This window comes from Pestalotiopsis fici, assembly GCF_000516985.1.
Source record: "Pestalotiopsis fici W106-1 unplaced genomic scaffold PFICI_Scf_8, whole genome shotgun sequence".
NCBI classification, from domain to species: domain Eukaryota; kingdom Fungi; phylum Ascomycota; class Sordariomycetes; order Amphisphaeriales; family Sporocadaceae; genus Pestalotiopsis; species Pestalotiopsis fici.
In genome coordinates, this window is record NW_006917098.1 from 1,768,885 (window position 1) to 1,788,948 (window position 20,064).

The 20,064-nt window shown below is 50.9% G+C and overlaps 9 protein-coding genes across 9 annotated transcripts; 4 read left to right on the plus strand and 5 right to left on the minus strand.

Moving 5' to 3' along the window:
* Positions 1–338: 338 nt before the first annotated feature.
* PFICI_11237 (uncharacterized protein) lies at positions 339–2,013 on the plus strand (the record flags this gene model as incomplete). Its single annotated transcript, XM_007839818.1, has 4 exons — positions 339–651; positions 709–955; positions 1,009–1,441; positions 1,498–2,013. 4 exons carry the CDS (start codon positions 339–341, stop codon positions 2,011–2,013), a joined length of 1,509 nt encoding a protein of 502 aa, XP_007838009.1.
* Positions 2,014–3,078: 1,065 nt separating this feature from the next.
* On the plus strand, positions 3,079–4,659 carry PFICI_11238 (uncharacterized protein; the record flags this gene model as incomplete). Its single annotated transcript, XM_007839819.1, has 1 exon — positions 3,079–4,659. One exon carries the CDS (start codon positions 3,079–3,081, stop codon positions 4,657–4,659), a length of 1,581 nt encoding a protein of 526 aa, XP_007838010.1.
* A 454-nt stretch (positions 4,660–5,113) lies between these two features.
* PFICI_11239 (uncharacterized protein) lies at positions 5,114–5,954 on the minus strand (the record flags this gene model as incomplete). The annotated part of the gene is made up of 3 exons (XM_007839820.1): positions 5,114–5,236; positions 5,294–5,737; positions 5,799–5,954. 3 exons carry the CDS (start codon positions 5,952–5,954, stop codon positions 5,114–5,116), a joined length of 723 nt encoding a protein of 240 aa, XP_007838011.1.
* Positions 5,955–6,318: 364 nt separating this feature from the next.
* Positions 6,319–6,627, minus strand: PFICI_11240 (uncharacterized protein; the record flags this gene model as incomplete). The annotated part of the gene is made up of 1 exon (XM_007839821.1): positions 6,319–6,627. One exon carries the CDS (start codon positions 6,625–6,627, stop codon positions 6,319–6,321), a length of 309 nt encoding a protein of 102 aa, XP_007838012.1.
* An 844-nt stretch (positions 6,628–7,471) lies between these two features.
* Positions 7,472–8,509, plus strand: PFICI_11241 (Acetolactate synthase small subunit; the record flags this gene model as incomplete). The annotated part of the gene is made up of 2 exons (XM_007839822.1): positions 7,472–8,247; positions 8,326–8,509. The coding sequence occupies 2 exons, from the start codon at positions 7,472–7,474 to the stop codon at positions 8,507–8,509; spliced, it is 960 nt and encodes a 319-aa protein (XP_007838013.1).
* Positions 8,510–8,814: 305 nt separating this feature from the next.
* Positions 8,815–9,941, minus strand: PFICI_11242 (Ornithine carbamoyltransferase; the record flags this gene model as incomplete). The annotated part of the gene is made up of 2 exons (XM_007839823.1): positions 8,815–8,858; positions 8,918–9,941. The coding sequence occupies 2 exons, from the start codon at positions 9,939–9,941 to the stop codon at positions 8,815–8,817; spliced, it is 1,068 nt and encodes a 355-aa protein (XP_007838014.1).
* Positions 9,942–12,029: 2,088 nt separating this feature from the next.
* PFICI_11243 (uncharacterized protein) lies at positions 12,030–14,074 on the minus strand (the record flags this gene model as incomplete). Its single annotated transcript, XM_007839824.1, has 8 exons — positions 12,030–12,053; positions 12,109–12,301; positions 12,362–12,760; positions 12,820–13,193; positions 13,252–13,304; positions 13,371–13,392; positions 13,574–13,806; positions 13,864–14,074. 8 exons carry the CDS (start codon positions 14,072–14,074, stop codon positions 12,030–12,032), a joined length of 1,509 nt encoding a protein of 502 aa, XP_007838015.1.
* Positions 14,075–14,753: 679 nt separating this feature from the next.
* On the minus strand, positions 14,754–17,228 carry PFICI_11244 (uncharacterized protein; the record flags this gene model as incomplete). Its single annotated transcript, XM_007839825.1, has 1 exon — positions 14,754–17,228. One exon carries the CDS (start codon positions 17,226–17,228, stop codon positions 14,754–14,756), a length of 2,475 nt encoding a protein of 824 aa, XP_007838016.1.
* Positions 17,229–17,946: 718 nt separating this feature from the next.
* On the plus strand, positions 17,947–19,455 carry PFICI_11245 (Phosphatidylinositol N-acetylglucosaminyltransferase gpi3 subunit; the record flags this gene model as incomplete). Its single annotated transcript, XM_007839826.1, has 2 exons — positions 17,947–18,428; positions 18,483–19,455. 2 exons carry the CDS (start codon positions 17,947–17,949, stop codon positions 19,453–19,455), a joined length of 1,455 nt encoding a protein of 484 aa, XP_007838017.1.
* Between the last annotated feature and the right edge of the window lie 609 nt (positions 19,456–20,064).

The following is a 20,064-nucleotide window of genomic DNA, read 5'->3' on the forward strand; positions in this document are numbered from 1 at the left end:
GGCGCACCACTACGCGAGAATCCTTTTGAGCAACAGCCAACCGCTGACATCTTTCCGGCCACAAAATGAATGTCCTTGGAGCAGGGTGTACATACATGTAACCAATGAATGCGTAATGCACAGTAGTATTTACAATCAGGCAGCCCCCGGAATGTCCTTACCCCGCGACAACAGTTGCCCCACACTGGAGGCTCCAATACTTTATTTGGTGGGCAGCGCGGCCTTTCAATCCTTGGTTGGTTCCCGCTGCAAACTCAACTTTAGTGCTACAGTAGCCCCCAGATCCATCGTCGTATACCCGCCTACCGAGCTGATGAACGCCCCTCCACCACCCCACCATGGAGACTAGAGACCCAGATGAAGAAACCAGGCTGCTAGATCCCGAGCCACCAGCTTCACAATCACCGGGCTCCAAGCCTTCTTCAGGACCAGGCTTTTGGCAAACCATTCTCTCTGCCACGGCTGTTCTCTTCATCTTGGAGATCGGGAACCAATTGAGCCTGGCCCCGTCCACCGCCATACTCGAGGCCACCGTCTGCCAAAAGTACTACGCCGCCATAGACGGCCACCTTGGCGACTGCAAGGCGGAGCCTATTCAGAGCGAGGTTGCCTATATCCTGGGCTGGAAGGATGTCTTTGAGAACTTGCCGGGTAATACAAATGCATCCGCCTGCCTTGTTGAAACAACTACTAATAATACCCTGGCAGCAATCCTACTTGCTGTGCCCTTTGGCGCGCTGGCCGACAAAATCGGTCGCAGGAAGATCATGATACTTGCCACTGCCGGCCTTGTACTCAACGACACCTGGATCAGACTGGTCCTTTGCTTTTCGCATTTCATCCCACTGCGTCTGCTCTGGCTCTCTGGCCTCTGGCAGATGATTGGCGCTGGCGTCGCCACCTTGTCGTCGATTGTCTACGCTCAGGTCTCTGATGTGTGTCCTGCAGAGCAGAGGTAAGTCGTACCCTTCTGCACACATGGGGGAAGAGGCTAACTGTTACGCCCAGGACGACTGCCTTTTCATTCATCCAATCCGCCGGTCTAGTGTCCCGCGTAGTCTTCCTGCCCGTAGGTGCTGGTTTAATGAGCATTGACCCATGGATTCCCATGGTTACTACCTCGGGCCTGGGGGTTCTGTCATTCCTAGTTGCGCTCCTCCTTGTCCCCGAGACTTTGCAACTTGACAAGCAAAGTAGCGATGAGCGCGGCGATACTGAACAACTGCTTGGCGCTCGGTCAAATGGCCAGGACAAGGTTGGACTGCACCCGCGTCTCAAGATTCTCATCTCCAGGGCTGTGGACCTCAATCATTGGATCATGGGCAACGCCCGAGTCGTGTGTCTTTTGATATGCCTCTTCACGTTCTACCTCGGCCAACAGTCTGATGGCACAATACTATTGCAATACGCGTCAAAGCGCCTCCACTGGACCCTGGGTCAAGTAAGACGGACTTTCCATCCATCAGCATCGTGAAATACTCCCGCTAACACCCTCAGGCATCCTTGCTGCTCTCTCTGAGAGCTGGAGTCACCTTGGTGCTCCTGGCTGTTATCCTCCCAGCATTGTCCAGCTTCTTGCTGATCCGCCTGGATCTACACGAAAGTATCAAGGACAAGCGCTTAACACAAGCCTGCGGAGTCTTACTCGCCGCCGGGTCTAGTATTATCTTTTTCGCCACGTCCTGGGAGGCCCTTCTCGTTGGGCAGTTCCTCTTCTCTGCGGGATGCGTGTTCGGAGTTCCTGCACGCAGTCTGGCGGCCGGCATGGTTGACCAGAAACATGTCGGTGTTTTGTTTACTGTTGTATCTGTGGCCATGCAAGGGGGGTTTATCGCTGGTGGTCCTATCTTGGCTACAGCCTTCAAATGGGGCATGAAGCTCGGAGACTTCTGGATGGGAATGCCTTTTCTTGTCGCTTTGATCTGCTTCATTGTCGGAACATTGTCGATTTCGGCTGTCACTACCAAGATTCAAATTTCCAATGGAGATGCTGGGATTGAGATTGAGAACTAGACAGGAGAGATATGCCACATAAAATGATCATGCCACTTCTTCTGAGACGCGAAAAGATAAATGACGCAGCTAGAAATCATCAAACATAAAATGAGAGAGACATCAGTCACGCAAACCGGTCATATAAAGGAGGAGTAGCATTTAGATCAGCCATACTCATACTGGCTGTGTCTCACCTGGGCCAAGATGGGAAGGGAAAGATGTAATCGAGGAAGCATAGAAATATGCCTGAGTTGATGTACGATTTACAAAAGAGAGGTACTAAAAGTTTATCTGATATCCCCGAGCAGGTGATTTGCGGTGGGTACTAACTAACCTATGTCAGTGCAACATACCTACCTTCTACGAGAACAATACTGCTGCAAGTCTTGGCGTGGCGTTCGTTAATAGCCAATTAGAGTGCCGGTTTTACCATGGTCGAGTTTCGGCCGAGACTGTCGAGCGACAAAAATTGCGAACGAGGATTTATGATGTACTTCATCAGTAGTACCAATACTATAGAGCGGGGAGCAGAGCATGTTGTATTACATGGTTCATGTTTCGCTTGAGATGAGCGAGAATGTCATAATTGGTGGTTGTGAGCCAGTCGGTTGGTATCCGATAGTCGTGACCAGTTCCGACGCCGGCAAAGGATTTGTCCCGATTAGGAAAAATGCAGGTCCCTCGAGCCTTATCTCAGTGACTCAACTCACGTCGGGTACGTAGATGTATTATCTGAGCTTGCAACTTGACCCACTACATGCCCCATGGGTGCAGCTCCCACCAGCTAATTCATTGGCACCCGTAACAGCCCCGTAAATTCACTGATCTTGTTGTCTCAAGAGCGCGTACCTTTGGACAATTAGGCAAGACGTTCCCTTCATAGTTTCTGCTGTGGTTCATGCAAACTAACTAAGTAGTTGGTCAGGGCGGATTATTATCAGCAAAATCATGATTGCGGGGTAGCTATGATTTATGACCGACAGCTGAACCAGATGCGTTTCCTGGCCTGTCGAAACAGAGGCATCAAGACAAAGACTTGTAGCTGGTAATCTGATTTCAGGTTTAGACACAAGGAGGCATATAATGCGCCTGATTGATATCGAAACTCTATCATTGGAGGACGTGGGATGGCCTGCACCGCCATATGCGATTCTTTCCCACAACTGGGGTGACAGTGAGGTATCATACCTCGACTTCTTGGATGCGGCAACACGCGAAACCCGCGAAGGCTTCACCAAGATCACGTACACTTGCGAACAGGCCAGACGGCATGGCCTGCGCTACGCCTGGGTCGACACGTGCTGCATCGACAAGAGCAGCAGCGCAGAGCTCAGCGAGGCCATTAATTCCATGTTCAAATGGTACCGAGGAGCCGCTGTCTGCTATGCGTACTTGAGAGACGTGCCGGGCGACGACGACCCTCCCTCTTCAGCCGATTCCAGCTTTCGGAAGAGTGCATGGTTCCAGCGTGGCTGGACGTTACAGGAGTTGATTGCGCCAGCTCGGGTAGAGTTCTATGGCGCCACCTGGTCCTTTGTCGGTGAGAAGGCGGATCTGACGGAAGCGATCGAGAACGTCACTGGGATAGACGCGGATATCCTTCGTGGCGGAGACGTTGCGACGGTCAGTGTTGCGCAGCGCATGTCCTGGGCCGCCCACAGGAAAACGAAACGGGAGGAAGACATTGCGTATTGCCTGATGGGCATATTTGACGTGAATATGCCCATGCTATATGGGGAAGGACGTAAGGCTTTCATACGTCTCCAAGAGGAGATCCTGAAGGAATCAGAAGATCAGTCTCTTTTCGCATGGCGCGCGACCCCCGAGTCAGCGGCAGAGGCTCCGTATCGTGGCTTGCTCGCCTCCTCACCGGATGAGTTTGCCGATTGCCGCGGCATTGTCCCATTTCGCAACCTCAGCGCAAGGGACATACTGGCCAGCCTAACAAGCAGAGGAATTCCTCTGACTTCGTCGCTCGAGTTCGATCCTACGAGCGACGGCAACACTGCTAAAGTAGGGCTCAATTGTCGGTGGGGCAGCGATTTCAAGAACGTCATTGGGCTCGAGATCACATGCGAAGGAGGAGATCAATACGTCCGGTCGAAGCCTTCCGAGCTACTTTCCTGCTCTTCTCATGCACGGCAAGAGACAGTCTATGTGCGCAAGTCGCTCCACGCCGCTGTTGTACAGAGCGTTCCAGAGCTGGAACGCCAGCACGCCATCTATATCGGCACCCTGCCTGATGGTGTCAACGTTCGTGGCCTCTATCCTGCCAACGTGCGATACTCTCCGAAATTTGGCTTATTACACCTGGGTTCTTGGATAAGTGACAAAGCCATCATAGAAATGGAGTTACCTTGGACTACTGACCGATTATTGATATGCATATGGGTAGTCCAAGCGAAAGACAGTCGAGACTACGAATGCTTTTTTATGGCGACGATCGCGTCTAGTATAGATGCGGTGAAGGATTTACGGCGGCCTAAAGATCTTGCAAGTCAACGAGTTGCCACCTACAGCCCGAGCAACACGGCTGTGGTAGTAACTCTCAAACCCGGCAAGATACAAGGATTTGACATGTTCTGTATAGATGTCAGCGTGCAAAGTGACAAGCGTCTCATTGGAAGACGACTGCGTTCTATTTACGGTGCATCACGTGTGTAATATTAGGAATATTATGAACAGATGCAATTGAAATTCTGGAAGCCCCTAATCTATTGAATGATCAAATCACTTTTCAGCCTGTGCCTAGGTCTCAAATATTAAGAAATGGCAATACGCAATTGCTAGTGTGAGTAGTTATTCTTTCCCCTTGCCATTGCCATCTCTTAATGCTCTTCAACTTGGGAATCTCACACATTATTATCTGGTGAACCAGAGCCAATGAATGGGATTACCATGAGCAGAAAATATAAGGCAGAAAGCTTTCATAGTGTTAAACAAAAGTCTTGGAAACAAATTTAGCTGGATGACTCGCTTACCATTACGCCTGTGTAATAAGTTGATTTTCTGTACGAAAGGATGTACAACAATACCATAGTAGACAGAACAATTGAAATTATGTCTGCTATTACAATATTCTTTTAGCAATTATCACTTGGTGTTTAGGGTCGTTTAGTTACATACAAGCTGGAAAATCCAATGTGAGCGGTTTGTGGCTGAGTTGCTGACTGAGAATGATCAATATTGGGGTTTCGAAAGAGCTCATGTCGATAGTGGCTCCAAGAGCCAAGCCTATTGCCTGAAGAAGTAGTCAGAGAGCCATTTCTATTATGTCTGCATTTACGATGTAGTTTACCAAATGTGTCTTATCCTTAATGGCAACGACTACAGCTGTAAAACCAAGGGTAAAGTAGCGTATAAATGGAATGACGATAAAGCCGAGAAGGTTCCTGTTAACATAGTGTCCCGATGGAGAGTTATATATGGCAGACATCATACGTTGTGCGCAAAAGGCAAATGTTGCCGTCATCATGAGAAAGACAATCCATGCGGCTACAGGCGAAAGTAAGGTTGCGTCTTCCTCGTCTTCCTCGTCTTCCTCTGAGTTTTGATAGGCTATAACGCTATCCTCCTCGGGAGGCTGCGTGCTGTAGTTGTTGAAAACTGAATCGTGCGTCTTTAGCTGAACCCAGAGATAGAATACGAATGTCGTTAACAGAGCGGCGGCGGCGATGAGTGACAATACTCGAACGGAATCATCGCGTGCTGTGTCTCCGCTATGGAACGAAAACTCATGCACCTAAAAGAGGATGTCAGCAAACAAAAATGACAGAGACAGGACTACTTGCAAGCGAAGGTACTAGGAGCACAGCAGTGGCAAGCATAAGCTGGGGATAGCAGGCTTCCAGCCCCTGGGTGCTTAGGGCTTGTTCGTATCCGTTTCCATACACATCTCGTAAATTAACCATGCCGCCTATAAAGCAGCAAAAGCCCGGAATAAGAAGCAGATTGAGCATAATGGTTCCAGTGATGGACGCTTGTACAACCCGACTCTCACTGTAATAAAGATTGATGGCACCCATCTGTGTCAACGATCAGCCTTGGACCAATGTTTATCCTAACCATCATCACAAGAGTGAAAAGACATACGGCTAGACTCGGAATCGAGCTTAAAACTCCATTGAGCAAACCTCCAGAGGACTCGCCCGACCGAGCAGAGAGCTCCTCAATCGCGAAATCTATAATACCAACTAGCGGTATTAATCCGAGAGAGTTCAGTACAAGAATTGCCCCAGGTTGCCAACTCAAGGACGATGCTATGACGCCTAGCGGCAGAAAAATGAGCAGACAATTCATGAACATTCCTATATTGAACGAGTCTTAGCAGTGACAATCCTCAGTCACACATGCCCAGGATGCGTAGACTTTACCGCTAATCAAAGTCACCTTCACCACATGCCAAGCATGAGCAATCCATCGAATAAAAAGATCTGGACTGTCTGTTGCAGGAGTTCTTGTGATATCGGAAAGGATTTCGTGCCAGGTGGATTCGACGACGCCATTAGAATGACCGTTGCCTATTAACGGAGTTTGCTCATCAGTGCCGCCTCCACTTTGGAGTCGTTCATCAAATGACTTGTTGAACGATCTCCGCACTTGGTGATGGAAAGAAGGGCCGACTGTTCTCATTAGTTGCATGAATCAGCTGTTACGGTACTGTCGCACTCACGAACCATGTCGTTTATACAGGTATCTCGAAATCAGGTTAAGCAGCTGGTGGAAAGACAAAAGATGTGATACCGAATCGATCCCCAAAGTAATCAGGTGAAGTTCAGGGTACATTATTGATCGTGGTTGGTGTGCTTATTATTCGGATGAAAGGTTGTTCCGGTACTTTCAGCCGCAGGTGAGGACCTCGAGAGTGACATCGGGAGCCGAGTCGGGACCGTGTTGAAATCAGAAACATGGTCTTATAAGCAACCATTAACATAAAGGGCTTTTTATTAAGACAACTTAGGATAGCGCAACGCGTGACATATCAATGTCATGGTAGGCACTGCCCCTCATCCATAGGGACATAAGTTCCGGTTCATGATTGTTTCCCAAAGATTGCGAGCATGCTCATTGGCCATTGTCGTACATACCTAGGTACCTTTTGTTTTTTCTTTCCAATACCTAGTAATTATAACCTAAAAGCGTTTTTATAATTCTTGGGCCATACGGATTCATCCATCTCTCTTACCAAAAAGAAACACTAATTATAGACCTAGTCTCGATCTCCAAGAAAATTTACGGAGAAGTCGCGGCGATAGTACTGGTCTGTGCTCCGAGATAACTTGCCGACCCTGCCTCCGCTATCGCAGCTCTACCTCCTTTGGCCGGCCAGGGACTGACTGTCTTTGGCCCAAAATTTTTGACTCAAGTTTGGCAGTGATAATTGAGCCATTGACCAACACCAACCCACTGTAGGAGGTACGAAGGAGGAATACCTGATTTCTCTGGTCGAACGACGACCCATCGACCACCAGGAAAGATGGCATCCCGCAGCTTTCTCAAGCCCGCCGCGGCCTCGCTCAGAGCTGCCGCCGGCGCGGTGCGCTCCTCGGCCCCCAGCGTCCCCTCGCGATGGAACTCGAGCAGCTCGACCTCGGCCATGGCCTACAAGGCCAGCCGCCGCCGCTCCCAGCCTCTGCCCACCAGCGACTCGCCCTCGCCCTGGTCTGCACAGGCCGCCGTTTCCAACATTCTCTACGAGACCCCGACCCCGTCCACGGTGCCGCCCAAGCGCCACATCCTCAACTGCCTGGTCCAGAACGAGCCCGGCGTCCTGTCGCGCGTCTCGGGCATCCTCGCCGCCCGCGGCTTCAACATTGACTCGCTCGTCGTCTGCAGCACCGAGGTCGAGGACCTCTCGCGCATGACCATTGTGCTCACGGGACAGGACGGCGTCGTCGAGCAGGCCCGCCGCCAGCTCGAGGACCTGGTCCCCGTCTGGGCCGTGCTCGACTACACAAACTCCCCCCTGGTCCAGCGCGAGCTGCTGCTCGCCAAGATCAACATTCTCGGCCCCGAGTACTTTGAGGAGCTGCTCGCCCACCACCGCGAGATCACCCAGGAGTCCCCCGACGGCGCTGCTCTCGAGGGCGACCGCGCCCTGGCTGATGCTGCCGAGGACTTTCACCCCAGCAAGCTCGTCGCTTCGCAGGCTCTGCGTCTCAAGCACGAGCACTTGAAGTCCATTACCTACTTTGCCCACCAGTTTGGCGGCAAGGTCCTGGATATCAGCACCACTAGCTGCATTGTCGAGATGTGAGTTTTCTCCCATTACTTTGATATAGATCCTTTGTGTACTTTGGTTACAGCTACTAATCCTCTCTCTTTTTGCAGTTCCGCCAAGCCTGTCAGGATCAACTCCTTCCTGAAGCTCATTGCCCCCTTCGGTATTCTGGAATCGACCCGAACCGGTCTGATGGCCCTGCCTCGATCTCCATTGTACGGACCCGATGAGGAGGCCCTCCAGGTCAAGGACGCCGATGAGATTGTCGACGCCAGCCAGCTGCCCCCTGGTTAAGAGAGTCGGATTCATTTGTGATTCGGAAATTTTGTGGCGTTGTTTATTAAGGCTGGGTCGGTTTTTGTAACCCGTTTTTGTTTAGAGCAAAAAAAAGACTACTGTAGTAATTTTCTTGGTAATTCACATGCCTAGGAACAATTCACTGAAAGCTTCATTGCAAATCTAAATCACTTTCAAATGTGCAATCATACTGCTGGATTTGTGTATCGTGAACTGCCGGTATCTACCATTAAGGACCGCCCTTCTCTTTTTTAAACGCCTCGCCTATTTAAATGTAACATCATTATGTTTTGTTTCCTAGTCTACAGAATCTTGCCCTTGTTCACGACGAAAGCCTCGAGAGCGGCTGTCAACAAATTAGTAGAATGTTCTAAATGATAGCAAAATAGACAGGAGATGACTTACCAACAGCAGCCCACAATCGGTTCTCGGCCTCCTGGAAGACTAGGGAGCGGTCAGAGTAAAAGACCTCATCGGCTACCTCCTCGGGGTGGCGGGGGAGACAGTGCAAAAACTTCCAGTCGCTCTTGGCCTGGCCCTCGGCGGCCATGCGGTTGGTGATCTGGAAGCCGGCAAAGTCCTGGAGGCGCTTCCTGCTCTCGGCCTCCTGGCCCATGGACACCCACGTGTCGGTCACGAGGTAGTCGGCGTCGCGAACGGCCGAGGCGGGCTCCGTCGTGGTGGTGAGCTTGCCCGGCTTGGCCACGCCGTCGGCTTGCGCCTCAATGAGCTGCTGCATGTTCGACGGGATCTCGTAGCCCCGCGGCGACGCTACCGAAATATCCACGCCCAGCTTGACGCAGGCAATGGCCAGGTCAAACAGGACATTGTTGGAGTCGCCGACCCAGGCGACCTTGAGACCCGACGGGACCAAGTCACCAGGCGAGGCGGTGCCAGGAGCCGACTCGTAAATGGTCAGGAAATCGGCAATGGTCTGTAGAGGGTGAAAGTCGTTGGACAGGGCATTGATGACGGGGACATCCGAGTCCTTGGCGAGGCCAGTGACATCGGTGTGCGGGCCCACGCGGGCCACCATGCACGCCGTCATGGACGAGATGACGCGCGAGGTATCATACAGGGACTCATTGACGCCGAGCTGAATGTCGTCCTTGCCGAGGAACATGGGGTGGCCGCCCATGAGGGCGACGGCGGCCTCGGTGGACACGCGGGTGCGGGTGCTGCGCTTGCTAAACATCATGGCCACGGTCCGGCCGGCCAGGCTGGTGCTCAGCGACTGGGGCACATTGCCCGACTTGACGGCCTGCTTGTGCTTGGCGGCGTTGCGAACCAGCTGGGAGAACTCGTCGCGGCTCAGGTCCGCAATGGACATGAGGTGGCGGGACTTGGTCGACCCGCCGAGGGACGAGTAGCTCCGGCTCTGAATGTTGCCAAACACGCCCTTGGCGAGGCGAAAGCTGGAATACCTCATCTTGGTAACGATGGACTGATTCAAGTCGCTCAATGGCGCTATTGCAGAAGTGTAATTTGGCAATGATATCACCAAGCCCAAAGTACCTGCTCAGCCAATTGTATAAGTGACGAGGATGCGATGTTTGAACCTATGAGCGGTCAGGTATTACGAAGACTCTGAGATTTTGGCATTGGCGCATCAAGACTGACAGAAAACGTGCAAGAAGCCTCCAATTGACTTACTCGAGGTGTAATATAATATGATCGAGTCTTGACAAGTGACGTGACTCAATAGATTGTCACTATCGCAATATCAAAACTATTGTCATCCAACCTTGAAATGACAAAGACGTTGGTGCTAGATGGGCTGGTGCTAGTCTAGTCTCGTCAATGTTGTTGTGAAGAACTTAATAGCTGCAGCTGGCGATGCTCCGAGACCGGGATCCACAGCTGTCACACTACATATGTACGCCCTGCACTAGTATGTATATGAACCTGCCCTGGTCAGACTCACAATGAATGATTGCAGCAGGGGCAGAATGACTCAAAACATGTATCGTTCTTAGTTGTGCGTCAATAACAATCAGTTCTTCTTGATTTGCACTGTATCTGAATTTGGCTGTTTGAATAACGCGCGAATATTATACTGATTTTGTACAATAGACCACACTCGGCAGTGACCCGAGTCCAGTTCATTTATGCAGGATACATAACCTGGGCGGAAGCTCCCATCTCATTAGAACACGCCGTCTGTCCGAAAACTTTCCTTTTGAGATAGTAAGTCAAGTTGAGATAGATTCAGACGTACTGAAGTATTTTTCAATGATGGATATCCGACACTTATGCCTAGGAGAAGGATCGAAAATAGCAATATAGCACAATTCACTTGTCGTCGATCTCCCATTATCTCAACTGGCTCGTTTTCCCAGATCTGTTATATACACTTGATTGCATTGACATTGCCCATTTTGAAGAAAAATTTGCCTCATCATTTAAACCGAGTATGATTCTCTTAAGCAACCCGAATGATTTCACTGTAACATGAATAATTCATCTATTCCAAAGACATGCCCGTTCATCGCTTCCGAGATCACCGATTCTTATACTGATGCATACAAGTCACTTACTATCAGGCGGAAAATGTGATGATTGCGATATATGATGAGTACTCTGGTGTCTGGCGGCGTTTGCCCGGATGGCCCGCCCATGCGTTCTCCGCGAGTGCGTCGCCCATGGCTGGTTCTTAGGGTACCAGGGAGCTCGGCCATTGCGAAGGACAGTTTCACCCGGGTCGGCTTCCGTGTTTATTCTATTTCAATCAATCGCAACCTATCCAGAAGTCTCGGACACGACCCGCGTTATTATCTTGATATCGCAACAACCAACTTCATCTGAGAGTGGGTGAGAACGTGATTATCATGTCGCAAAGCCCAAACATGTCGGGCGACATGACGGTTGGTAAACGTGCAGTCAGGGACAAGCACGTTACGCTACCTCGGTGCATTGTAAACCTGGGAGGCAATAGCATTGAAAATTGTCGACTTGCTGAGTGTTCCCGAGACGAGAATTTGACAGTATTTTGAACGTAGATCAAAGGAATCGGCATTGGATAATTCTATTTTCATGTTCAAATCTAGTGGCAAGTCTCGTCTAACGAATCTCGGCGGAATTCATTCTTCAGTGTGCAAAGTCCTTGTTCATGTTTATTGACTGTGTCTTGGGGAAAATTATGACTTGATGCTTGCCTCTATCTCCGAACTCAACTTGGGAGACTAATTGAACAAATCTGATGTCGCTTTCTGACCAGCGCGCAATATCAGCCTCAAGAGCAAACAATACTGAGACTGCGGGACTTTATACCTCAACCTGACCGAGGGTCCTGTGGGCTTGCTCGTAGTAGGCACCAATCCGAACAGGCTACCTAGGCCCATCTCGTAATGGCCACGCTACCTTCTCGAATGATTTCATAGACGCTTTGAATGCTGTCTCGCTATGCCATCGGCCATTATCCCACTATCGATATGATTTCTGATTCCGAAGTGACCTTTTTAGACCGGTAATGCCTCCTTTTCTTTGCCTCGTGGTGATTCTGCTGTTGACTGGAGCGTTACAGACCAGGTGGTGGCGGAACCTTGCAAAAAGTTAGCACATTGATACCCTACTCTCCAGGATCGAACTCAACTTACAGAACCATACCCGCCCGAAGGCGGGGGAGGAGGTGGGGGGTTGGGATCACCACCGGGAGGCGGTGGAGGAGGAGCCTCGCTCGGGGGCGGGGGCGGAGGCGGTGATGCAGATTGACCTGGAGCAGGAGGGGCAGGCGAGCCTTGCTGCTGAGCCTGAGCAGCAGCATAGTATTGCTGATAATATTGCATGTATCTAAAGAACGATTGTAAGTTTATCCATGTATGATAATGAAGGGGAGAGAGGGTAGCTTACGCTGCGTAGCCACCGTAGGCAGCATAGGGGTCTGCCTGTCCACCATAGTATTGGGCGTAGGCTTGGGCATACTGGTCGTTGGGATTCGCAGCAGCAGAAGCAGCCCCAGGCGCAGGCGAAGCCGAGTTGGCGCCGTGAGCCGGGGAATTGCTGTAATTACTGTTGTTGTTATTTCCATAGCCTCCGTAGCCTTGGTTGCCGCCAGATCTATCATGATGATGGCGGTCCTCTCGTCCACCGTAGCCACCATGTCCACCGTGACCGTGTCCACCATGGCCATCATGTCTTCCATACTGGCGCGGGGGACGGCTTTTGAACTCTTCATACTGTTCCTTGACGCTAGCAAGAAGATCCTCACAAAGCTGCTTGGCTCTGTCGACCATTGCCGGGTCAGGACCACTACTTCAGGATTAGTTCCATCAGCTTACACTAGGGGAGGGTAAGAGGTGAAGACGTACGCTACATGCAAGTACATTTCTTCATCACTTTCACGGTTGGTAGAAGCCTCGAGGTAGCCAGATCCGCGACCCTTGATCTGCACTCGGCAATTGGTCTCCTGCTGAATGTGTTTCACGTAGGATCCTCCGTGTCCCACTACCTGCGCTCGCAAGTTGAAGCCCGGAACAGGCTCAAGATCGATGGGAATCTTAGCATCGGGCCACTTTCTTCGACCGAACTCGTCCCGTTCAACCTGCTCCTGGTCTCTGCGTCTGAATCGTCTTTCGTCCACAAGGTTGGGTAGTTCCTGCTTCATGAGCTCTTCAATCTTGGCAATGGCCTGATCAAGGCCGGTTTTCGAGGTGCTAGTAACGTGGAGGTAGAGGGGAGGGTTCTGCGCAAAGCATTAGCAGTTGGGCTCTCAAGAAGAGGAGTGAGAAGAGTGCACTCACAGCAGCCGTAGCCATGCTCTTGTCGGGATAGTAACTGCCTCGGGTGGTGACATCTTCCAAAGTCAACTTTCGTTCTCTATCAAGTTAAAATATTATAGGACATCGGGGGAGTAGCGTACCAGCTCCGGTCTCTTCTTTAATCTAAATTCAGGAATTTGAGGTCAGCAGATGCCACAGAGGGGATTGGCGAGCGAGCTAGCATGATTCTTGTAAGCAGAACCATCCTCAGACGCTGTTCAATACGGGGACAAAGTATTTGAAGAGGTGCCGGGAAAGGCAGGATTCTGAAGTAAATCAGTAGGAAGTCACAAGGAGTATTTACCATCTTTTGAGTTGAACCCTTGGTCAGTAGATAACGGTTGCGCAGGTCATTGACCTCCATATCCTTGATGTAGTCGCCGTCGGCAACGTAGACCTCACCGTTGAGGTTGGGCTGCGGGTTTCCAGCATTCGGGCCGGGAGACTCGGTCGAGGTCGATCGGATGGGCGGCACATCGACGTGTTGGATACCCTTCTTTGCCTGGATTTGCGCATTGATTTTGGCAGCGGCAGCGGCTATGCGGTTGAGTCAGCACACACATACAATGGCTGCAACTCCGACCAGCAACTTACCTGCAGCTGCAGCCGCATCAACAGCATTGGGGCGTTTGGACTCGGCAGAGCCATCGGCGTCGTTCTTGAGTGGACTGCGATCGCGACCGGAATCCTGCTTCCTGGCGGGCGGCGGAGAACGAGATCGTCGGTCGAAGCGCGAACGACGAGGTTCAGGCTCGGTCTGATCAAAGCGCGACCTCTTCACGGTACGTCGCTCGCCTTCATCCATGATTGCTGGTAAATGATGCGCACCTAGCAAATAAATAAAAAATAAAAAAAGAAGTACCGTGTAAATATTGACAAGGCCAAAAAGATTTGCTTGTCGCAAGGCTGGGAGATGGAATTTGAGGCCAGAAGAAAGGCTTAAGTGGAGAAGCGCTCTGAAATTTCCCCACGTCGTCGTTGCCTTTGTGAAGGATGTCGAGCCCGAGCCAATCGCTAGGCAGGGTTCTAGAAGGGACAGTTTGCGCTAATGCACCTCGGTGCGCCCAGTGATTAGCGCCAAAGTGTCGCTTGAACTCTAATGGTTAGTCACTCTGTTGGCTAGATGTTTTGAATGTATGTTACATGTATGTACAGACAGTCAGACAGAGATATGTTACTTATGCCTTGTGAATATAGCAAGTGATGACATTGGACCTGTCTGCTTCTTGTGGCCTTTTCAATAACTACAGTCCTGAGCGCTCTTAAAAGTAGATTTTATACATGAAAGACAAGGCGATGATTTCTTTTCAACACAACTGAAATAAACCTCTTCGGTGCTTTCTTTGATGCTCTCATGTCGTCTACGTCCCATACCAGCACTCCTCGGTCGTAGAAACCGGCATACAGTTCTAAGCAGAGCAAACAGCTTGGATAATACTATGATAATCATAGGTAGAGTGAGCCTGTTACCGTCGAAGACGATTCTAGCGTCCTCGTCTCTTGTCCATGACCTCCTCACCGAGTGTTTGAAGTGCTTTTTCATATCTCTCCTTCTTGACCTCAAACTCAGCCTCCTTCTCCTCCGTGACACGAATCCGCTCAACCTTTCCACTTCGCTGCACCGTCTTTTCACTTGCAACCTCTTTCCAGAACCAGCGAGCTTCGGCATCAGTGAACAATGTCCAGGCATGGCCACTTCTACCAGCACGGGCCGTACGTCCAACACGGTGCACGTAGGAAGCGAGACTGGAGGGAATATCATAATTGACGACATTTTCCAAGTGCTCAAAATCGATACCACGAGCAACAAGATCCGAGGCAACAATGATACGGATCTTGCCGTTCGTAAATGCCTGCAGGGTCTGTTTCCTGGTCGAGTATGCTGTTTCCGAGGTGAGCAGCCCAGTGACCTCACCCAATTGGGGTGACAGAATCCCAAGAAGTCGTGATAGACGCAGCGCGGCCTGGTTGGATTTCGTGAAGATGAGAGTACTCCGCGGAAGCTCTTGTTGGGTGGTTTGTCTTGTAGGCGCGTTTGTGGTCTTCTTTTCAGCGTCGGAGTCGGAATCCGAATCAGAGTCTGAATCTGAATCAGATCCTGATGATTCCGATTCTGACGAAGATGTGTCTTCTGACTGTTCATTCGGAATCCTCTCGTTGCAAAGGTAAGAACTTTGCAAAAGATCGAGCAAGAAGAGTGGTTTGAGCGTGGCATCGGCTTTGAGCGCCGACTCCTGGAGCTTTTCGGGCAGCGCATATTCTACTCCTGCTCCCGAGCCCTCAAGAACGACCAACTTTGGTCGCCGCAAGCGGAGGCCTTCAAGGAGATCGAGGTCGCGGGTCATTGTCGCACTCAAGATGACCTTCCGTATACCAGTGAGATGTGATTGCTTGTGATGACGTGCTTTCAAGTTATCGTCGTGCAGCTTGGGTATCACAATGTCAAGCCACTGCTGGAAACCCTGGCCCAAAAGCTTGTCGGCCTCATCTGCAATCAGCCATCGAACATAGTCGAGGCTGAATCCCGGAGTGTATTTGATGTGCTCCACCAGCCTACCGGGCGTGCAAATTAGTATGTCAACTTTGGACTTGTAGTCAACGACATAATCTGGCAAGGTTTCTTTCTCGTCTTCACGCCGGCGGATTTCGATCAGTTCTTCGTCCTTCTCATCCACATCATCGTGACTGCTCCACGTCTGCGAACTGAGTCTCTTCTTCTTGGCCTGGTATGCCTCGGGATCGTACCGGTCTTCTCTCTCGAGTAACACTCTGCGTTCTTCTTGGATAGTTTGATATCCCGTTGCAGTTCCAACCTTGACCCTGCGCTTCTTGCCATCCAAGGAAAATATACCAGCACATTCCTCGCAGACCTTTTGCGCTTGCCTGACCAATTCTCTGGTAGGCAGCACAATGAGTGCTCGCAACCTGGTTACATGTCGGTGGCCGTGGCTCAGGTCGCGAACCACTGGGACAGCATATGATAGTGTTTTTCCGGAACCAGTGGCAGCGGAGACTAGTATGTCGCTTTGCATTGTCCTGCAATGATGAGGCAGAAGTTGTGGTATTACGGCGGTCTGGATTGCAAATGCTTCCTTGTAACCTTTCTGGGCTAGGCGAGCCGCCAGATCCGGACTGATGCCCAGATCAGGAGAGAGTCCAAAGTCGGTGAAAGGCGCTTGAGCTTGGCGCGAGACCCGGATCGGCTCAGCCAACCATGGAGGGAGAGTTTCAAAGTCTGGTGGTGAGGTATCCTCGGGGACGGGGGCAGGTTGCGGCAATGGCTCTAAGCCATGGGCCTCGACGGGTTCCGGCGCATCTTCCATTGGAATATCTTCGCCGGCCAAACCATCTACCTGAGCGGCCACAGTCTCGGGAGCCTTCATCGATTTTCTTTTCTTCTCAAACACTGATTTATGCCGTCTGTGCGTCTCGTCATCTTCAGAAGCGGCATCTTGATCGTCCTTGGGCGTAGGATCTTGGGCCTTCTTTTTCTTCTTCTTCTCTTTCTTCCGCTCAGTACTGATTGTCGACTCGGTTGGATCAATCTCGGCGTCCACGACAGGAATGTTTGCTGACGGTGCGGGTGACGCAGTGACTTGCTCTGGGCTAGGTGACCGCTTGCTTCTCCTGTCCTTTTTTGTCTTCTTTTGCTTTCTGTCGGTCTTTTCCGAGAGCTCAGCAATGGGCTCAATGATTTGCTCGGGGACGGGTCTCAATGGAGGCTCGACCTTGGCACGTTTTGTGGGCGGTTGTTCCGACACGAGGGTATCTGTAGCTTCCTGCTCAAAGTGGAATTGCTTTTTGGGCTCTGCTGCGGGCCTCGCTGGGGGAATGTAGCGACTGTAGGATCCCAGACGCGCAGGCTCGGTCTGGTGAGATGTTGGAACTACTCGCGAGGGCTGAGGCGAGGGCTGCCCCGGTGTCTCGCCTTTCGGCGCAGGGACATATCGTGAATACATCCCGAATCGATAATTTGTTGCGCCGCTTCGAACCAATCGTCAGACGTGGTGCCGATCGACTTGGAAGGTTGTAGCTCTGATTGACACACAAGTAGACGGCCTCTACCCTCGAGGTGATTGACTTGGAAGTAGAAACCAGAGCCAAGGACCTGCGAAAAAACAACAAAAAGAACGACGACGGCAAAATTTCCTGTCGCAAAGCACTTTTAGCCCATTCTGGGACCCCACGATCTCCATCGATGGCTAGCAAAAAAAGTTCCCAAACTTTTTGCTGGAGCTGGACCCCTGCAAGCCCACTCTTATCGTTATCAGTACGCGCGCACGTCATACAGAGGTACATATCTCAGGTACCTAAAGCACCCCTGGAGCTCAGGGGATTCTAGCCCGAGAAAGAACGTGTAAAGTGCAACGAGTTGAACAATCTGGCATTGAACTCACCAACGCGTACCGACGCGCGTGTCGACCTCATCATCCTTCCTCGGTCACGGCGTTACGACAATGCTGAAATTTACCGTGGCGAGGTGACAAATGATCATGGGCAGCGGCGCAGTTGCAATTGATACCTCGAATACGCCTCGTTTAGCGCGATAGCCTCAGTGCTGGCCGATCACCTGCGCCAAACTGAAGCTATAGAACAGTTTGTTGTTCGGCCTAGGGGATCTCAAGCACAGCTGCTACAATCTTGTCGCTCGTCAAATCGGCCAAAATTGTCGTCAACATGGCGCGCCGAACGTATAGTATCGCCATGGTGTGCGACTTCTTCTTTCCCCAGCCAGGTGGAGTTGAAAGTCACATCTATCAACTTTCCTCCAAGCTCATAGATCGCGGCCACAAAGTGATTATCGTTACTCACGCCTACGACGATCGCAAGGGCATACGCTATCTCACCAATGGAATCAAGGTCTATCACGTCCCCTTTGCAGTCATATACCGATCTGTGACCTTCCCAACCGTCTTTTCCTTCTTCCCAATATTTCGTAACATCATGCTACGGGAGCAGATCGACATAGTCCATGGGCATGCTAGTTTGAGCAGTCTTTGCAACGAGGCTCTGCTTCATGCTAGGACCATGGGATTGAGGACTACTTTTACCGACCATTCGCTCTTTGGATTCGCTGATGCTGGCAGCATCCTGACCAACAAATTACTCAAATTCACTTTGAGTGACGTGGATCACATTATCTGCGTCAGTCATACGAGGTAGGATGACCTTGTTGAGATGAACTTGAGTACATGCTAATAGCCCGCCTCCAGTAAGGAGAACACCGTTCTACGTGCTGCTCTGGATCCACTCATGGTCTCCGTGATTCCGAATGCCGTGGTTTCGGAAAACTTCAGACCTCTAAATTACCCAGCAGATCCGCCGGCTCATGGCACTGGGTTTGGTCAGCCTCCTGCTCCTCCGAACCAGCTAGGCCCACACGATCCAATTAACATAGTCGTGATCTCACGATTATTTTACAATAAGGGTACCGATCTTCTGACCGCTTCCATTCCGAGAATCTTGGAAAACCACCCGAATACACGCTTCATCATTGCCGGATCTGGGCCAAAAGGCATTGACCTGGAGCAAATGATTGAACAGAATGTCTTGCAAGACAGGGTTGAAATGCTGGGGTCAGTCCGTCATGAAGAAGTCCGTGATGTAATGGTTCGTGGCCACATATATCTGCATCCTAGTCTCACCGAGGCATTCGGTACGGTCATTGTGGAGGCTGCCAGCTGTGGTCTCTATGTCGTCTGCACGGCCGTTGGTGGTATTCCTGAAGTCCTACCAAGTCACATGACTGTGTTTGCCAAACCCGAAGAGGACGACCTTGTTGTGGCCACTGGCAAAGCCATTGCAGCGCTTCGTGCCGGCAAGGTGCGCACAGAAAAGTTCCATGACCAGGTCAAAGACATGTACTCTTGGAGCAATATAGCCAAGCGTACCGAGCACGTGTATCAAGGCATCTCGGGTGATATCAGCGAGTCGGAATTCTACGGATACGACATGAGCGATCCTGCGACTTGGGCAACGAGCCGTGCCGGCGTCCGCAGTTTCGCTCTCATCGACCGGCTAAAACGATATTACGGTTGCGGTATTTGGGCCGGAAAGCTATTCTGTCTTTGTGTGGTTATTGACTATCTCTTGTTCCTATTCTGCGAGTGGTTGTGGCCAAGAGAGCGCATCGATATTGCTGCAGAATGGCCTCGAAAACACTTTGTAGAGAATGACGAGGACTAAGCAAGGAACAAAGCCCTTTCCTTGTGCCACCTCAGCGAGTCCGATGACGCTTCTATACGTTAGAGAACGTGTCGGATTTGATGGCACAAGGGTTGAAGTGCTGCATCAACAGTGGTTGTTGCAGTCTAGCATGGCATCGTCGCATCCAGCTCTCTTTGGCGCCGCCTATTGCTTCTCGATCCAATACGCAACGCATTTCCGCAGCGGCTCTTCCTGAGAAGTGCCCGACAAAGCGCGCAAATGCAGTGGCGGCGATTGTTGGTTCATGGTCGCTCCATGTTTGGTGTGTTTTGCCTTTGAGGCCGCCAGATCCGCGGGTGAGGCCGTTGACCCTATGATTGTCTTCATTGGTACTATGCCTAGCATTTACCTTCTTTGCCAGTCGAACGACGTATAAATTAGCAGGCCATGACCAGGGGGGATTTATCTTGCAAACATTCGATCGAATTACTTCTGTACCCCCGGATTTTGATCAGATAGTTGCCAGAAGGTGCTTGAAACCTCGTCAGAGTATCGATTGCATAAATCTTTTGGGCGTCTTCTTCTTCTTTTCTTGTTATTCATGGTTTCTGTCTAAATACATATTGATGGACTGTATCAACTAGAAGC